General features: G+C 41.6%; 1 protein-coding gene across 3 annotated transcripts in view; it reads left to right on the top strand.

Annotated features, from left to right (window-relative positions):
- The window catches only part of ptprn2 (protein tyrosine phosphatase receptor type N2), a 216205-nt gene that overhangs the window by 114598 nt on the left and 82925 nt on the right, over positions 1–18682 (top strand). For all 3 annotated transcript variants that reach the window (XM_086306435.1, XM_086306434.1, XM_086306433.1), the window contains exons 12-15: positions 4643–4858; positions 7699–7902; positions 13440–13587; positions 16497–16570. In XM_086306435.1, the coding sequence (XP_086162561.1) occupies positions 4643–4858; positions 7699–7902; positions 13440–13587; positions 16497–16570 (642 nt within the window). The remainder of the gene's footprint in view (positions 1–4642; positions 4859–7698; positions 7903–13439; positions 13588–16496; positions 16571–18682) is intronic.

Raw genomic sequence — 18682 nt, 5'->3', positions numbered from 1 at the left:
ATTTTTTTTTTTCAGACTGATTGCTAATTAGGATAGCATTTTATTGAGTTTTATCCTTAAAACTTGTTAAACTTGCAATTTCCACCTCCTTTTCACTTCATTTTGGCAGCACTGGGAAGGAAGCGGAGAAAAGACTCAGCCAATTATAAGCAATTTTACTTTAGGTTGAGGTTTGGGTTTTTTTTTTCCAGAATGCACCCAATCTATCTCCGATGCAGCATTCATATAGTTTACAACTACTGTACGGTGTGGTAGCCTCCAATAATAGCGCTCACTTCAGCTTTAAATGCAAAAGCCTACTTTGAAGAATAGACTACCCCATCTCCCTTATTCTGCTCACATAACTGAATCCCTGGGAGAGGGAGCAGAGGAAAAGCAGAGCCTGAGAAAACAGCAATTCACACACCAAACACAGAGACCCCTAGTAGCTCAACAAATGAGTGACTAGCCCTATGTCCATTCATATCGCCCCTCGGCCCGCAAGCCTATTAGCCAGGCATCGCTCCTTGAACATTCACTGTCGACAACATGTGGAGGCATCGCTATAGCAACCAGTGGATATGACATGTGCAATGGACGGGGACTCCTGAGCGGCTGAATATAAGGAGGGGCTCAGCCTTAACTAAATGATCGCAAAAAAAAAAAAAAAAAAAACCCAACCCCACCACCTCCCCATCTCTTTTCATTGGCACAGAGGCGCTGAAAGGACTCACTAGTGGGGCTTCTGCACATTCTTCCGAGGCTCGGAAAATCAGGCGGGCATATCCCACATTCTTCTCCCTTTTCTTATTCTCTTCGACTCTCCCTTTTTTGCCCCCTTCTCTTTTTTTTCTTCATCTACGTCTTTTGTTGGCGCTGGGGAGGGGGCACGCATGGGACCATCGCAGGGGAACTTTTGGAGAAGCGGACTGAGTGGGCGGCCGGGACGCGCAAACGCTTCTTGGAGCTGCGGTGAGCGTCAGTGGTTATCCGTGCTCTCTGGAATACAAGACGCAGCATCAGCTTCCGTTTACTGCGAAATGTGCGCTCTGCCCGGCGACATGGATTTGGGTAATTATCTCCTGGCTTGAAAACGCGTGTGTCTGTTTTGTGCTGTAATCAGTGTGCAAGTTTTAACGGTTAAAGAGAGAGAGAAGGATTGGCTTTGGGAAAAAAAATAACAAAAGAAAAAAAAAAACTTGCGAACAATCACGGTGAAAGCCCGTGAGCGAAAATGGTTTTTCATCGAGATGCAGAATAATTTAGGAGCTCTGGTTTCAGTCTGAGCACATTTAATTTCGCTCCTTCTGCGCGATAGTTTGCTGAAGACCGAATCACGAAAAGCTGATGGCATAAATGTGATCGAGAATCGAAAGCATTTGGCTTCCAGTGTATGGAAAAATAAATCTAATCTTACAGAAAGAAAAAAAAAGATTTAAAAAAATCCTAGGAAGCGGTGTGTTGAGTCTGCTGCTTTGATGGGAGCACATCTGGCTGCAGCGGACAAAGTTTCGAAGCAGGCTCATCTTCTTTGGTGCCGACAGCTCCAACTCTTAAATGTTGAGAATTAGAACTGGTAATTCCCCTCTTTGACTGCTCAAATATTCATTTTTAATCATGTGTTTTGTGACATAAATATCTATTTAATTCCTAGATTTATTTTCATCGTTTAAGTCTAGTTTAGGACTGGCTGACTTAAAAAAAATCACATATATTGTATATATAAATGAATGAATAAAAGTAAGTCTAAAAATTATTTTCAATGTTGCCAAATTTAAACAACATTAGACACTTTTATTTTGGGAGATTTTTTTTCTTTTATTAATCACAGGTTCTCTCATGAATACAGCTTACATGGAGCTGATTTCATACCATTCAAATCTGCAATAGTAGCTGCAACTTCAAAAAGAAAAGACTTTGATTTAAGGTCTGGCGTTGTGGTGTTTGGAAGGATTTTCCTCTCGTACTTCTTAAAGGTATTGTGGCGTGAGTGAATGGATGGCCATTTGCCCCGACAGCACCACTCTGCCTGACCTTCCCTCTTATTATGTGAATAATCCAGAGCACCGAAATCCATCTGCCCCTTGTCTCCTCTCAGATTGGCTAATTCACCACACCAGACAGGGGCGATGTGAGCAGAGAGGAGAGCAGAGGGAGAGAGCCTGTTAGAGGCAGAGTTATAACCAGAGATAGGAATGGTGTTAAAATCATTTTTGTGTGTGTGTGTGTTCAAGAGATTTAACAAATACATTTCCAAAAAGATATAAAAAAAACTAAGCTGATGATTTATTCTGTGATGCTTCAACCAGGTGATATTTTTTATTAAATGCACATAAAACAAAAGGGGGTAAAATTCTAAATGTGATAGCTTGTGATTTTTTTTAAAAGAATAATCTCGGTTAAAAATATTCATTTAGTTATGAGGGAAATCTTGATGCAATTTTTAGTTGAACCAGACTCCAATCATGGGGTGAAAAATTAATACAAAATGTAATTTATAAAAAGCTGAAAAAAAGCTGAGGAACAAAACTCAAAAGGTAATTCTTCGCGGCACATCTCCTCCCCTTTTTTCCTCCTTTTCCCCCCCTTTTCTGTCTCTCTTCTAGTTTCCTTCCAGTTCGATTGCCATCTTCAAACACTCTTTTAAGATCACACTGCATTTCAAGTCTGTTCGCTCCCAAACATTTTTATTCATTTCAAGCTGACCAGGTAAATCGTTTTCGAGAATAAGCCACGTATTACGAAGGGCCACGTCCGTGATGAACTTTATAATAAATGTTAATTTATTTTTTTTTCGAAATAAAAGATAGAGTTGTATTATTGTGCCACTGCTGGAAATCGGTTGAGGCAGATCTGAATCAGTAGGCACTTTGATTTCAGAGGCTTGAATCAGTGTAGCATCCTATGGTGCCAGATATGCTGGATGCAAAGTGGAAGGAGGCTTTTTAAGCTTCGATATTTTTATTTTTTGTGTGCGTGTTTATGTTAGAATGCATCTAGCAAATGAAAATAGTTTTCATTTCTAAAACATTGCTGCTGTCCGTGTATTCATTTCAATCACTAAAAATGAGAGACAATTCACTGGATGGAGGCCATTTCTCCCCTCTCTAACCGTATATGAGCCTCTTCAAACCTTTCGGTTGTTGTCCAACCTCTTAATGCTTGATTGAAACTACATGCTCGAGTCACCGCAATTGCAATCAACAGCAACTGTCGTCAGGCCCGACACAGTAATCGAAAAGACCCAGGCATCGGCACAACAGCTAAAACACTGGCAATTACGAGCCACAAGGTCAAACCGCATTGTTACTGGTGTGAGGTGAAGTGTCTTGTTTTGAAAATGGTATAACAAGATGTAGTCATCCTTCAGCCGGCCCATTAGACCCCTCAGGCTAAATGTCAGAGCACGACTGGCTGCTTTTTTTATTTCTTTTTTTTTGGGGGGGGGGGTGGATTTGATTCATTCCACCCATCAATCTTTCAATATTGCATGCAGACAATTAGGAGCCTGCTGATGTATTCGTGCACTGTTATTGATATTGCCCTTTTGCAGATGCATAGCTATTGGCATGTGTGCAGCTGGTAAAATTTGATCAAAATCTGCAGAGATCTGGCTTTTACAGAAACGCCATGTTTTTACGTCAATCTCAGAGGACAGTGAGGATGATTTATGTGAGGCAAATTGTGCTGGGCCAAATTGCACCCCTCTGTTTTGCAGAGCTCAAAGCAAAGACAAATTGACAGGATGCCTATGCAATCAGCACAGGCAGTCTTATTAGCAGCTACATTTTAGGTATCTTTAATTATCCGTCTGCATTATTGCTCCTAATTATCACTGTTATGCTCTCAAAATATGTATCAGCGAGGCCTACAGGGGATTTATTGTTATAGTAAATGGCCACAAGTGGACCAATTATCAACACATAGGGCCTATTCTTTAACCTACACTGATAAAAATCTCTTAGATGATGTTACACCACATTAAACCTGGTCTGCTGTAGAAACTACTGTCTAAATTAACATGCAGCGTTGGTGTGAATCTTTGAAAAGCTTTTTTTTTTTCTTGTTTTTTACTGAACTGGTGATAGTAGTGTATGTGTGAGGGTCCAGTCTGCGCCGCCTGTGTCTCCCCAGTCCTGGTAACCATTAGCTGTGCAGCTTGGGCCAGGGCCTAATCCAGCCAAACTCAGGACCAGAGGAGCTAATTAAGCAACAGCTTTTAGTATCCAGGCCTCCTGAAGCTGCACAGTGCCAGCCCGTGCCATGCCAGCACTAAATGGGGTTGTAAATATCTATAGTGGGGCACAGTGAGGAGACAGGACTGGACAGGGGCTTGTAATAGGGGTTGACTGAGTCTGAATGCATATTATCAAGCCAGAGTTAGAGCTCTCTAATGAGAATGGCCAGTCAGACAGTGGCAGTGGGTGGAAGGAAAGAGTGGGAGAGGAAGTGGAGGTAAGGTGACAAGGCACTTGCATCACTTCTGCATCCACATTTTTTTCCCCAACACAAGCCTTCAGGTGAAAATTGATGCACTGCAGACTTGATATGGAGGTTGCTGTAAATCAAAAGCGACTGCATCAGTCTGGGAAAAAGACAGACTGGCATCATTTACCGCTCTTGACAGCGTTTTTCTCTCTCTGTTTGTGTGCGTGTCCTCCAGAGGGGCAGCCTGACCCAGATCCCCGTGGTGAAGGAGACCAGGGTGGAGTCGGGCCAGTTCCTGCTGCTCTCCGTCCTCTGCATGCTCTTCATCCTGGTGGCCGTGGCAGTGTCGGCCACTTTCTTCTGCGTGCGCCAGCGCTCGCACCTACACATGAAGGAGAAGCTAGCCAGTCTGGGGACTGACACCAGTACTGATGCCACTGCAACCTATCAGGTAAGACCAGCCTCCTTGCTATGAGCCAGTCAGAGGCCGGGATTCTTATCCTGTGCTTTGCTATTGGAGGGAAGCACCCTCTGTTCAAATACGGCCGATCATCCAATTGGTTTGTGAGAGTTTGTCTGCTCATGTTTGAGTGACTCTTGTTCCACCTGCTTTTCGGGACCATTTTTTGATGCAGCGATTTTGTTGTTTTGTTTTATTTTATGTGCTATTAAATGTTTTAGTAGTTTAACAGGAAAATATTGTCATGTGTATTTAAATCTTTCCTTTTTCTTTGCCAGTAGCATTTTTCCAATAGATATGCTTACCCTTTCATGTGAATTGTGTGTGTCTGCGTAGGAGAAAGGGAGCAGACCGCCACTGTGACCTATTCCCTCAGTTCCTCCAGGGCAACAGGCAGCCTGGGCTGTATTGATTTTCAGAGTTGGGGCTCAGCTGTGCCCAGCGTGGCACTCAGAACACATTTATCTGCATGTCACGTTAACATTTTCAATATTTTATCAGGTTTTCACGAGGCTGATTTCCAAAGGCTGAGGTGTTATGGTGATGACCATTAAAAAAGATATCAAATAAAAAAATATTCAAATTAAGAATAGATGCAAAAATATTCTTTCTGAAATTCCACTCTTTGATTATCATAAATTAATGAAAATCGGTGCAAATTTAAGGTGAAATCCGGTACCTGTTCGTCCTCTGCTAGCCACTCTGCTGTCTTGTGGGTGTGTACTCTATGCTTGACATACAGAGTTGTTCGGGGAGAGCTGTCTGCAGTGGGAGGGTGTTATTGTAAAATGGCAGCACGGACTGTAGATTTTGTTTCCCCTTGGCCCTGTTTTCATTCTGATTAGTTGTCTGAAAGAAAGGGGTAACGGGGAGAGTGTAATCTCACGACCTGTGCTTCTCCCTGGGCTCCGTGTGTCTCTCTCCTCTGGCACTAACTGCATCCCACTCCCTTCTTATGGGACCATTTCTCAGCGCTGGTACAGCACAGGGCTTTGCAGAGATGTTGAGAAGTAGGATGAATTATGAGGTGGACCTGGACTGTGCCCTGGGGCCAAGGCCCAGGGCACTGCTTCATGCCTCTAATCATTAAAGTCCGATGGCAGAAAAGCTGATCCAAGACCAGAGCTTAGAGAGGCCTGTGCTCCAGAGGGAAATATCGCTATGATTCATCATGAGATAGCATGTGCTTTCACGAGGCATTTTCACTGGCCCGCCTGCCCTGACTGTTATTAATTGAGTATGGAAATGAATTCTGTGGAGCTGACTGCTTTGCCTCCCAAATTTAAACATGGTGGGGCTTACAGATTATAAATTTAACGTGGAAATATCCAGTGAAGCCACACCTTATTGTGGGGAAGCAGATGTAATATGTAAGCTTGCATAAATTCAGCAGATTTTCTTTCTAATATATATATTTATATATTTTTTTATCATGCTTCAGCGCTGTCAACATGCATGGCCAGAGGCGTTATCATTTCTCGTTGCCCATTTATTCATACATCTTTTTTTGGGTGAACACAATAGCTCAGGAACGCTCTTGGCGAATTTCTTCAAATTTGATAAACTATCATCGGAGTGTTTTGAGTGAGATAGAGCGTCGTCACGGGGTGGAGTTTCATTACATGTGGCGCAAACGTGCGGTAGAGGGTGAAGTTGTGAGAGTTTGATCGTCGTATGTCAAAGATCAAGGTTACATCACAAGAGACTTTTAGGGACAGAATTTCACACAAATGTCTAACAAATACATAATGCAGCAACATTTTATAACCAGCCAGGTTTTCCAGCCATAACTCGGGAAAAGGAGGAAGAGACTGTGACTGTATTTCTGGAATTTACTGATGCAGAATTGATCTTTGGCATCCACCTTTAAAAGTCTTCCATGGGTCTAAACAGGCATGAATATAAACTCCAATGTAACTTGTTGGCCGAGGTATACAACCCTGTGCTGGTCATTTTAGTAGTTAATGCTCAGTCTTGAACTGTTTAACCCCCTGAGGTCTAAGTAACCAATAGTGATGGTCCTAACCATCAGAATATGTCATTTTAGAAAACAAAATAAGGGAAATAACACGAATAATTGTTATTATTATAATAATTATTCTAACTGACATGCATTAAAACTCATTTAATTGAATTTTGTCACTATAACATCAGGGTACAGTTAGGCTAAGTGTTGGGGGCTAGGATGACAAATTAGATCTCAGAGGGTTAATCCTCTGTCTCTGCACTGAGGCATGATGGGAGAAAAACTGACTCATTAAGACTACAAAGATGTGTGGTCTTAATAGAAGTGGCTTCGTAAGCGACAGGAAATGTTTATTCATTTATTTTGCAATAGTGGAACTTCATTTTGTATCTCCTTTGCTTCTCTGCAAAAAAAAAAAATCCTTTAAAAAAAGATTCTTCTTTTTTAAGTAGAGCACTTTTTGCTGTGCAGTTTGAGTTCACCGTGTGGATGTGGGGTGATTATGCTGTGAAAGATCCATTCTTTAGCGTTGAAGGGAGTTGTTTGTGTGGCAGCAAGGTGTGACATACTGAATTTATTCTGTAAGGGTTCCTCAACCATGTATTTTTGACATAATTAGTATAAGCTCCATAATCCACGAGGATAAGCCATTAATCTACAGTTAAGTGAGGACAGATCAACTCAGCCGAGATGCAGGATTTCACAAGGTGCATTTACAGAAACCAGCCCCTCACAGCAAGGATAAGCACATAAAGCTATTGTTACGTGCATGAAAAGAAGATAAATGCACAAGAGCTTGCAAAGAGGAAGAACTGCGCTCTTCATTATCCACTTCTTCACCATCGTCGTCTCCTGTAATCCCCAGGAGTTGTGTCGTCAGCGGATGGCGATACGAACATCGGAGCGCGTCGAGCGGCCGGAGACGTTGCGCCACTCTCGGCTCAACAGCGTGTCATCTCAGTTCAGCGATGGCCCCGCAGCCAGCCCGTCGACCCGCAGCAGCACCTCCTCCTGGTGTGAAGAGCCAGTCCCATCCAACATGGACATCTCCACTGGTCACATGATACTGGTAAGAAGCTTTGCCTTGACTCCAGAAATAATTTAAGTAATGATTCATGAGGTGGAAAAAGGGGGTAAAGAAGGAGATGAGTTATTAAATGGAGGTTGGCTGGTAACATGGCTTGTTGTCCAGCCCTCAGAGAGCATTTGTGGTTCTTAGCGTCTGACTGTTTCAACTGAACAAGCACAAACATCCCTTCATGTCTCATAAATATGCACTTAACCTGCCAGGGTGGGTTTAGTCGAGTGTGTGAGACTCCTAAGCTATGTAAGTAGGGTCAGCTTTCAGTAGACAGTCACAAGTCTACATCAGACATTCCCAGCCTTTGGTATTGCACTTCACCAGAGGATGGTGAGTGTTGAGTTGCTACATTAATCATAAAAGTACAAATCAGGATATCCATAAAGCACGAAAAAGATGGCATCCACAAATACCTGCTCCAACAGTGCACGCGGGATGTCTTTAATGAGATCTGAGTGATCGTTTAGTAATGTCTGTCTAATGAAATAACTGTGATCAAATGCAGAACGCAGACTGTTGTGAAAACTAGCAAGAGAACTTGAGAGGTGAAAATTGTTAGCTGAGAGTGATGGTTTCAGGCTGCAGTTCTCAAGTTTTTCCTGGCATACCCCACTTCAGAAGGACGTTCACACGCACACACACAAACCCCACAGTTTTTAACAGTCATAAAAAATAAAAAGGATCCAAGCTGAAAGTGCAATAGCATCAGCAAACTCTATCCACCTGTTTCTGTCCCTCACCACAGTTTGAGAGCCAGTGGGTTAGGGTTAGTGGTACCTAATGAATGCTTGGGAAAATACTGTTACGGGTCATTAAATAGACAAATCGACAGCTAATAGTGGTGGGAAGAAGTCCGATGATATTTTCAAGTAAATAAATACGTTGACACTAAAGAAATTGTTTAAAATTCTTTGAAAGAATGAGTGATCAGTGACTGAAATATCTACTTTTATATAATTAATAGGTTTAAAAATCTAATTTTAATGTTAAAAAATGAACACTGACTCAAGTACCTTATGATGTCATATGTATGTGATTCTGCGATACTCGATAAATGGCCATAAAGTCATTTACGATACATCGCGATATTCGCACAGAAGAGAGAATTTACTCACTGCATTGTGGGATTAATATACAAGTGTTGGCATTGTGTGTTGCTTCAATCGGTTAGCACCCTGATTTGCTTTCTCTGGCTGCCTGCTGCTTCTCAGCTATGCATTTATTGCTGCAAGCCAGTTAAGACCCTTGCACTCATTCGCTTTTTAGCTCCACCTTGAGGAGCCATGAGGTAATGTCTGTTATACGTCACGCCGCTTAGAGTGCCTGCATGGTTAAATGAAGATTGCCAGTGTAATGTATTTTGTACTACACCTAATTTGGAATATTCTGGCATACTGGAGCCAATCCAGTATAGAAAAATGTTTGCTGTCACTTCCTTTTATTTGTTTGATGAATTTGTATGCTAGTGTCTGATTTTAAGACGTCCTGTATGAATACCAACAGCTTTATTTCTCTCTGTTTATCTGTCTGGGTGGTGTTTTTCATCCCTCTCTCACCTCATTCCCTTCAGAAACCTGTTATCTTTGTTTTTTGTTTTTTTCATTACTCTTCCTGCTGTTTTCTCCCTCCTGCTTTTATCTCGGCTCTGGCGTCTTTATATTTTTTTTTCTCCTCCTCCTCCAACTTTTTCTTCCTACTTCTGTCTCATTTTCCCTCTTCATCATTCCGTCCTGGTTCTCTCTCCTCTCTGTCATTTTCATCTCTTACCGCCTCCGTTTTCTCTTACCGCCGCAGCAAAATAAGGTAGACAATGTTTCGCGTGATGAGAGCGGCACAAAAGTGAAATATCATTACCCATCTGATTGTCATTTGGATGTTTTAGAAATATTGTTCTTTTTTTTTTTTTTTCGTTTGATTGAAAAAGCTCTTGGTTGCCAATACTTCCACAAACACACAATGCATGGTTTGATTTTGCACAACTTTTGCTTCATTCATTTGAAACAAGCTTGATAAAAGAGATGGATAGATGCCTTGCAGTGTTTCCATTAATGGAGAGAGCATTCATCACACTGCATGTCTAGCTTTTATATTGGGAGGCTATAATGAATGAGAGTGAATCTGAGTAATGCCTTGTATTGCTGGTAATAAATGGGTTTTGTTGCACTCGTCAAGGCTTGTTTGTGAAGCCTCTTTTGAAAACATTGACAATAGAAAAGCATTTAGCCTTGCAAATAACAAAAGAGCCACTGTGAATCATTTCTAGGAGCTGTTATTATTAGCCCTAGTTTCTTCGCAGCAGCAACGCAAGCGCTTCGCTGTGGAAAGGTAAAACACTCTGGGGCCTTTACTTCTCTTTCATGGCCGTGATTGACATGGAGATGTCCTATAGGGGCCTCTTCTTTAAAATTCCTCCACCATCTCACATGAAACCATGTGTGAGATTGCCTTGTTATCACTGATCTCAGACCTGTATTTTCCGATCTCTGCTCTCCTCTCATCTCGCCGCTCCCGCTCTTTGGAGCTCACACCGTGTGGAGAAGGATGATGAATACCCAGCTTTCCAAAGCACACATGCTGGGGGTTCTTTTTTTTTCCTTCTTGAGCCCCAAACACCTCACACACACACACACACACACGCACACACACCACTTCTGCGAGAGTGCCGTCAGGATAAATGAACTACGATGTTGTGTCCCATTGTGTGGCCCACCTTAAGACTTGCATAACGACTTCCAACTTCAAAACCAAAATTGGATGCCTCTGTGTGCTGAGTCATCTGCTGTGCTTTCCAGAGCTTTGGCACACCTCTGGTGTCTTACACTTGTTTTTTTTCTTCTGTTTCAGCTACACTGTGATGCCATAACCTCTACATTTTATGTATGTAAAATAATTAAGAGATGTGTAAAAAGGAAGCATGTGCCACTCTGTGATTCTGCAGCTTTTCAGCACCACGGACAGGGGTTCACAGGCACCAAACTTGTTTTCCGGCTTTGCAAAGCAAAACACCCCTCAGCAGGTTCTCCTGCTGTGCAGGAACAGGGTCAAAATGTTGATGCCGTTGCTGTTGTTGTAGTTTTCCCTTGGCTTAATCACCTCTCTCTTAAAAAAAAACTGAAAAAAGAAAAAAGAGGGGAAAGAAATCAATAATTAAGTAGCTGGAGGCCCTTTTTCATTATTGTGTTGAGTTGTTATTGTTCATTTTTTTTAAATGATAAATTATTTGCTCAACAGGATAATAGACTCAGGCAAAGGAAAAATAGCCACTGACTTGTGCAACATGTTCTGCCCTCAGCGTTTTTGTGGGGGTTTTTTCTTTGCAATTTTATATTTAGTTGGGGGGGGGGTTGCAATTTGCTGCCTCATTTAAAGCAACACAATGAGTTCTTTTCATGTAGCTAATATTAGTCACACAAATCACAGTACACGTTAATGCTCTTTTTCACGTCTCGCAGCTGTTCGACATATCATAAAGGTCCCTGCACAAACTGTTCCCACCATTGTTTGTTTTAATTTGACAGCAGAGCCTGACAGTAATGTGTTACCTGTTGTGTCTGGCTCCCCTGGTCGTCCCTTCATCCTGATTTCACCCAGCACCCTCTGCTGCTGAGGAGACTGCTTAGGAAGGATTAGACATTGTTTCCCTGACACCCAGGCCTCCCATCCCAGCCCTCTGATTGGCAGACATAATCCCCCCATTCACTAAACCTTCGTTACCCTGTCTCTGGAATACGCCGTGGTCCACTGCCTCCTCCTAGAAGCAGGAGGCCTCGATAAGGGCCTGCTGGCTGTATTGCATTAAGTTGCGAAAATATGAATTTGGAATGCAATCGATTCAGGGCATCGTTTGAATAGAATGGGATGCAATTCAGAGTGGATATATCAAGTACATGGAGATGTAATATTGGTAGGGGAGGTGGAATGCTGTCAGGCTGGCAAGCAGAGAGTACTTGTACAGGGTGACAAGAGCATAGTGGTGACAGGCTCTGTCAAGTGGCCATAATGGCATGCTGTCATTTTCCTGGGAAGACAGCGCTGTATATGTGTATATGTGTGTGTGTGTGTTCTAGGCGATGCACATCTCAGCACATGCAAATATACATGTGTTAGAACTGACTTTTTTTAATAATTGAATTTTTTTGCATGCATAAAACAGCAGATTCAGACTGGGAAGTAGAAGAGTAGAAATTTACTGCAGTATTTTAGGACGATCACTTCTTGTCATTAATGGGCTCAGATAGGGCATACTGTGCCACCGTTTTCTCTCATTATGCAGCTGCATTAACCACAAAAGCTGCTTTTTTTTATTGTTCTCAGCCTGGTCGTGTGTAACACCTTTTGCTTCTGTGGCCAACAATAAACTCTGATTTCCATTGTGTGCAGGATTTGTAATTTTCTTTTAAGCGCTAATATCCTTCTCAGGCATGCAGAGGACTTCTGAATTCATCACCAGAATAATTGGCTATTGTGTTTTTGGACAAGCTTATTTGTGATTATCATCTATGAATATATATATATTAATGTATACTATGCTGCAAAGACTTGGATTCTCGATGACAGGCAGAAGTGAATAAGTCGGATTTGTGACAATGGAGCGTCGCCTCTCTGCTCGGCCTACCTATACTGCTTTTAATACGGGATGAAAACCCGGCACATCTGGGTATCACTTTCATTGTATTAGCCAGCTGATCCCTGACATCAGTTTATGAGTCTGTAATCTTCTGTCTCACACAATAGCAGACTAAACCATTTAACCCCGCCGAGAGGGGAGCCATGATACAGGAGAGAAAGTGCAACACTGTGCTATGCTAAAAAAGACTCTTCTTGCCAGCTACAGCCTCTAAGCTCCCTAAGACTTGCCCTGGTTTGGGTGAATACATACACACACACACGCACATACAGAGGCCTATACCCCTCCCCCTTCTCTTTTTCCATCTTTGTCTCTCTAGCGAATTCAATTTTGTCTTCTCCAAGCGACAGCTTAAATGCAGACAATCTTATCAGCGGCTGTGCAAGCAGTGAGGGACGTGATTGAAACACCCCTGAAGTATTTCCAATGCAGACGAACCTTTCAGGGAGTCTTAATTGTGTGTGTTTTTTGTTTCTTCTCGGTCAAACACACAAACACACAAAGATGCCAGCATTAGCACACCTTCCCCACCTAGATCTTCAGCAGCCTCCTCTTCATTTAGCTGCCGTGCTGTACAGCAGCTTAGAATAATAATGCGACATGACAGCTGATCAATGCTTGAAGGAGGATGCTGTTGTTTAAGGTTTAGTGTTTTTGCTCTAGTTTATTTATGGGTTAGAAAATACAATGAAGCATTAACATCGAGCATTAACCAGAAACCTCCAGTGAGGTAAAGGTGAAGTGGGGTTTTTTTTTTGTTATTTTTACTTAATTAAACCAAATTCAGTGCAAAAACAAATCAGATTTCTTTGTTGCAGCCATATCTCGAGCTGAACTCTTGCACGGTTCTGGCTTGTCGTTTGAAGTGGTGGCTGAGGTGGTGTCTGTTTTCCTCTAGTCATACATGGAGGACCACTTGAAGAACAAGAACCGTCTGGAGCGTGAGTGGGAGGCACTGTGCTCCTACCAGGCAGAGCCCAGCGCCTGCAGCGTGGGCCAAGGCGAGCAGAACTCCAAGAGGAACCGCTCTGACGCCGTGGTCGCATGTGAGTCCATTCAGGTTGTTTGGTTTGTTTGTTTTTTGTCTGCTTTAGTGTTTTTTTCTGCAGGAATGTTAGTACGATCCTCAAGTCTGGAACAGTCCAGGCAGGGTCATGTAGCTTCATAAATGTTGTTGATGTATTTGTGAACAGATGCTCCAAAGAGGAACATAAAACCATTTGGGTAAACATGCCAAAACAACACTGTGGAAAATATGCTTCAAACATGAACAAATAATTAGTAATTAGTAATCTAGCCAAAGAGCGATATTTAAACTGTTTTTTCCAGAAACCCCATAAGTGTCTGTCAGTGTAGTGAGAGGAGACTCCCTGCTGCATCTCTCGCATCCTCTCGATTAAAGCCAAAGAGGATTTTCAATGGGGACAAATGCATACCTGTTTGAGAGTCACCGAATATCAAAGTTAAAAGTTGTACTGGGACTGGGCATCTCCAAAAAATTTGGATGAAGTGATGTTTTTATGATTTTAAAGCAGTTTGAATGTGACTATAACTGCTTTCTTGGCTAATTCTTGCAAGTGTATCCAAAGGACGCATCAAAACCATCCAAAGGTTGAAATGAACATTGATCCCTTGTAATTAAAGTATTATTACTAGCTAGCGTTACCATGAAGGACAAAAACATTATTTCATGAGAATGTTTTGCTTTATTTCAGCCCACCACTACATTTTAGCATTAGTTCACACATTTTAAAGAAGAGAGAGACGCAATAACACGACAAAAGGTTTGTTAGGCAGAGCTGAGAATTTCTCATTAGTGGAGAAATTCCACTCACTGAACTGTGATTTTCAGTTAGTTCAGAATGAACTGGGACCCAAAAACGCAACACTGGAGGGTGAATAAGTCTTTCTTTAAAGCCGAGCTGCTCTGCTTACTTTTTAAACTCTAGATTTTTTGGATGATTCACAGTTCAAAATGAATATTAAGTATTATCTTATGCGGTGCTTTGATGCAGCATCTCAGTCTGCAACAAGTCATTTTAGCTCCTTTCGCTTTAAGCCAGCTTTCTTCTGATTGGCTGCACCTCACAAATAACCTCTGTTCACAGCTGTGTGTGCCTTAGATGACCATATTAGGGATATCCTCTCTCTTTGAAAACATAGGCTCCAAGACTAGAAAAAAAATGCTCAGAGCAGTCTGAAGTCTGGGCTTCTGGATTAGAGGGGTCACATGCACGTAAAGCGATGTCATTTTTTGAAACTTTGGCCCTTTATAGTATTTGTAACAGTTGTACAAAAGCCTATAATTTTATTGAAGTAAATGTAAATCATGCTTTAAAATGTGACCACCAAAATAAATGAACACAAGCAGACCTGCACCAAAATTTGCTGTAATTCACCCAAATGAAGCTCCTGAGATAAAGGTGAATGGAGCCAAACAGCAAAATTAACTGTTTACGCCTCCTTCTAGACAAACTGAAATTACATTATACTTATGTCTGTTTGTTTATCTTACGTGGGAGCTGAGTTGGCCCATAAGTTGTGAGCAGTGTGCTGATGTATGGCAATTATGGCAGTTAAGGATTTACAGCTCGATGTCCGTCCTTGACAGCACAGTTTTGAAATTCAATTCAATTTTACTTATATAGTGCCAACTCACAACAACATTCACCTCATGGCACTTTATATTTTAAGTTAAAGACCCTACAATAATACAGAGCAAACCGGAGCAAGCACTTGAAAGAGAGCCAGAGAAACGACAACTACTACGAACACTGGGAATCTCAGTCAAAACAGGAGGTTAACATGTGAATAAGTAGCATCAGTGACGCCTCCTTATTTGAAGAGTGAAATCAGAGCAGTGAAAGTTGTGTCACAGCTCGCTTTGCTGGGATTTCCCAGTTAGTTAAAGTTAATCTATTATGAGTCATATATATTCTAATAATCACCAGAACATAAAACCTGCATGTACACACCCACCATTCAAATGTGATGCTAAACACTGAAAAATCTTCCTGACTTTGACCCAAAATAAGGTTCTGGGTGTGAGAAAGCTTTATTTCTGACACCGTCTTACTTGTTGCACAACTGTCCCATAAATTTCCATTCAGGATTCTCCAAGTGCCTTTTTTAAATATATATATATATATATATATATATATATATATATATATATATATATATATATATATATATATATATATATATATATATACATATATATATATATATATATATATATATATCTGGGAATCTCTCACAAACACCCTCCAGGTGACTTTCTGCCAATTTCAGTGCAGTGGGATAAATAGGAAGGAAACCCACTCTGTAGAGGGCTCAGGGCATAGCAACAGTAGCTATGTACCACACGGTGTCATGCGCCAATCAGGATTTAGCTACATTTGAACTGCAATCTGATGACAGGCGGCGTGTTGCTTGGTTACTGTCAAATTTGACCTCACCTGGGCAGGTCTCACGAGCCTAAAGTGTTAAACTCTTTTTAAATAACACATAAAGATGTTTTATTTTCCTTGATTTCGCCTTTTTGTTCATAAATATATGAAAATATTTTAAATCATGAACTTTAATTCCAAGCAAATCAAAGTGGGTTCCGGGCCATTACATATACATTATATGACTCTTGCAACAGCTTCACTTGTTTAGGAAAAAAAGAAAAGAAAAAAGAACGAACAGGATTTGAAAGTTCAGAACTCGCACACTTCTTAAGATGAAACAGTTTATTATTATTTCACTTGGAACATTCCTCGGTTAAGGTGAAGCAATCCAGGACTTTAGAACAGCGTGCGTGCGCATGATGAAAGTCTGGTGAAATTGCAGTCCCCGCAGCCATTTCAGCTTCATATTCCTGTGTTGCTGCTCAAAACTCTGTTGTTATTGTGCAGGGAGTAAAAGCGGGGGGAAATATTTACCGATGAATTATGCATCTCCATTACAGACGATCATTCCAGGATCACCTTGAAAGCGGAGAACAACCACAGCAACTCTGATTACATCAATGCCAGTCCAATTGTGAGTATTCTTTATTCATTATGGTTCTAGAGTTTGGCTAATATGTTTTCTCTGAAGCCCCCCCACCCCTTTTTTAGTATCAAGAGCACCTGTTGTGGTTGGATTTTACTCTGAGAGAAAAGTAGTGATTGATCCAAGCCCATTGATCTTTTTTTTTACTTTGTTCTCCATGCTGAGAACCTCAGTGGGTTTCTTGTGTCTTGCTGAATTGCCTTGCTACTTTTACTGCTTTCAAAATGGCTGCTCCCTGGAGATACCTATCTTTCTTTTTCTTTTTTTTCATTCACACTAAAAAGAATTATGCATTTTTTTTGACTAAGCAAAGGTATCCCATACAAATCCAGAAAGATCTGACTACTGGAGAGGGCTATGGTTATATGTTTTTTTTAAATATCTCTCCCCCAAAACATTGCCAGTCATGATTTCCCCCGAGGCTGCTGAAAAGGGATTCCATCAAAGGGAAACAGGAAACTATGCATTTCAAATACAGTGCCAAAATTTCCGAGGAGATAGATGAGGGAGGGGCGGGGTGCACGCAGCTGCGCTAAAAGCCTATTACTCTTCAGAAACAAACAATGGAGACTTTTAGGTGGTCTATTTATTTCTCCATATTCACTAATGGCATATTCATAGAGGTTTTTAGCTTATTTAAACAGCACTGAAGTGCAACGTCTTATAGAATAATGTCGCAATAACGTCGATCAATCAGAGGAAGAAGGTAGGGAAAGATTTTCGATTAAAAAAAGTTCTGCAAGACTGTTTTGGTGCGGCTTAAAGCAGAAATGCAGGCGGATGTTGAAGATGGGTGAAATACAGTAATGGCAGATGCAGTGGTGTGTGGATGAAAGGACAGTAATTACACCACAAAAGGGACCCCTGGCTGAGCCCAGCAAAACTGTGATAATTATGTCTGTCAATGCGGCTTCTTCCTCCTCATTAGCTTCAGGGGCAGCGGCCTACGAGTAAATAATCTGTCGCTTCTTTCTGGGAATCCGGGGTCAGAGAGGCAAAGGGAAGGGGGCGATCTGAGCTCCCTGCGAAGCACCGGGTGACACGCACACTCGGTGAAAAGCTCGGCTAATGGTTAATGGTTGACCACAAACGGTGCCAGCGCTCCCAGATGTACATCATCATTAGCGCGAGGAATGGTTTGAAGGAATGCGCAGCGGCAAGAAGTGGTCAAAGGCCGCTCGTCTTTGTCTCGTCTGGCCTTTTCTGGCTTTTCCCGATTTCCTGCCTGTTCTCGCTTTTGTTTTCAAACTCAGATGAGCTCGAGCTGGCAGTTAGCTTCTGAGCTCTCAATCTTATATTTTTTTAAAAAGGGATCAAGACACTACAGCGAGGTGTTGAAAGCTGAAGCTTCACGGTGAGCACATATTTGTGCGAGCTATTTTCGAACAAGCTATTTTACTTCAAACCAAAGAGCACTTCTTTGCATTTTTTGCTTTCTTTCGTTGGTTCTTTTTTTTTCTTACTGTAGTCTATCTTCTTGCCACAATGGCAGGGAGACTACAGCTGAAATGCAGGACTTTTCTTTCATGTTAGCGCTTTAGTATTCATGCAGGGATGTCAGCACACAGCTACAGCATGTCTGTGTCCTTGAGATTGGCTAAACGGAGTGCAGGAAATAGCTTTTGACATCACCCTTTTATTTCTGCGGGTGAGATTTGTTTTTTACTTTGTTTTGTTTCAACCAAACCATGTGAGGAATTTAAAAAAGAGACAAAAAGAAAGCGGACATGGCTAATTGACGTGTAACAGCAGGTAATGAATGCAGCTTTTCTTTCACCGATGAGTCCTTTTTATCAACATTTTTCAATTTCAGCCGGTCCGTGTGCGTGCGTTGGCGAGCATGTTCCGCTCCGAGCTTCGTTTCTGCTCCCCAGTGGTTGTTTTCTTACATATACAATGAAAACTGACACCTTGCCTGACATCTTATACAGATAAAAACTATAAATCATAAATAAACATCGACTGTGAATCCCGGGAGAATCTGCTGCGTTAAGCATTTCACTACTCCAAAAAACCAAAATCTCCAAAATAATCATTTACACAACGAATGATTTTCAACAGCTGGCGTCTGACAATGCTGCTTCTGTTGAGGTTGAGTTA

Source organism: Aulonocara sp. 'chitande type north' Nkhata Bay, linkage group LG9, assembly GCF_057382095.1.
Source record: "Aulonocara sp. 'chitande type north' Nkhata Bay isolate Kocher_YH1m ecotype deep benthic linkage group LG9, A_spYH_male_GT1.1, whole genome shotgun sequence".
Classification (NCBI taxonomy): Eukaryota; Metazoa; Chordata; class Actinopteri; order Cichliformes; family Cichlidae; genus Aulonocara; species Aulonocara sp. 'chitande type north' Nkhata Bay.
The sequence above is the reverse complement of the archived record's forward strand: the minus strand, read 5'-3'. Positions and strand labels throughout refer to the sequence as shown.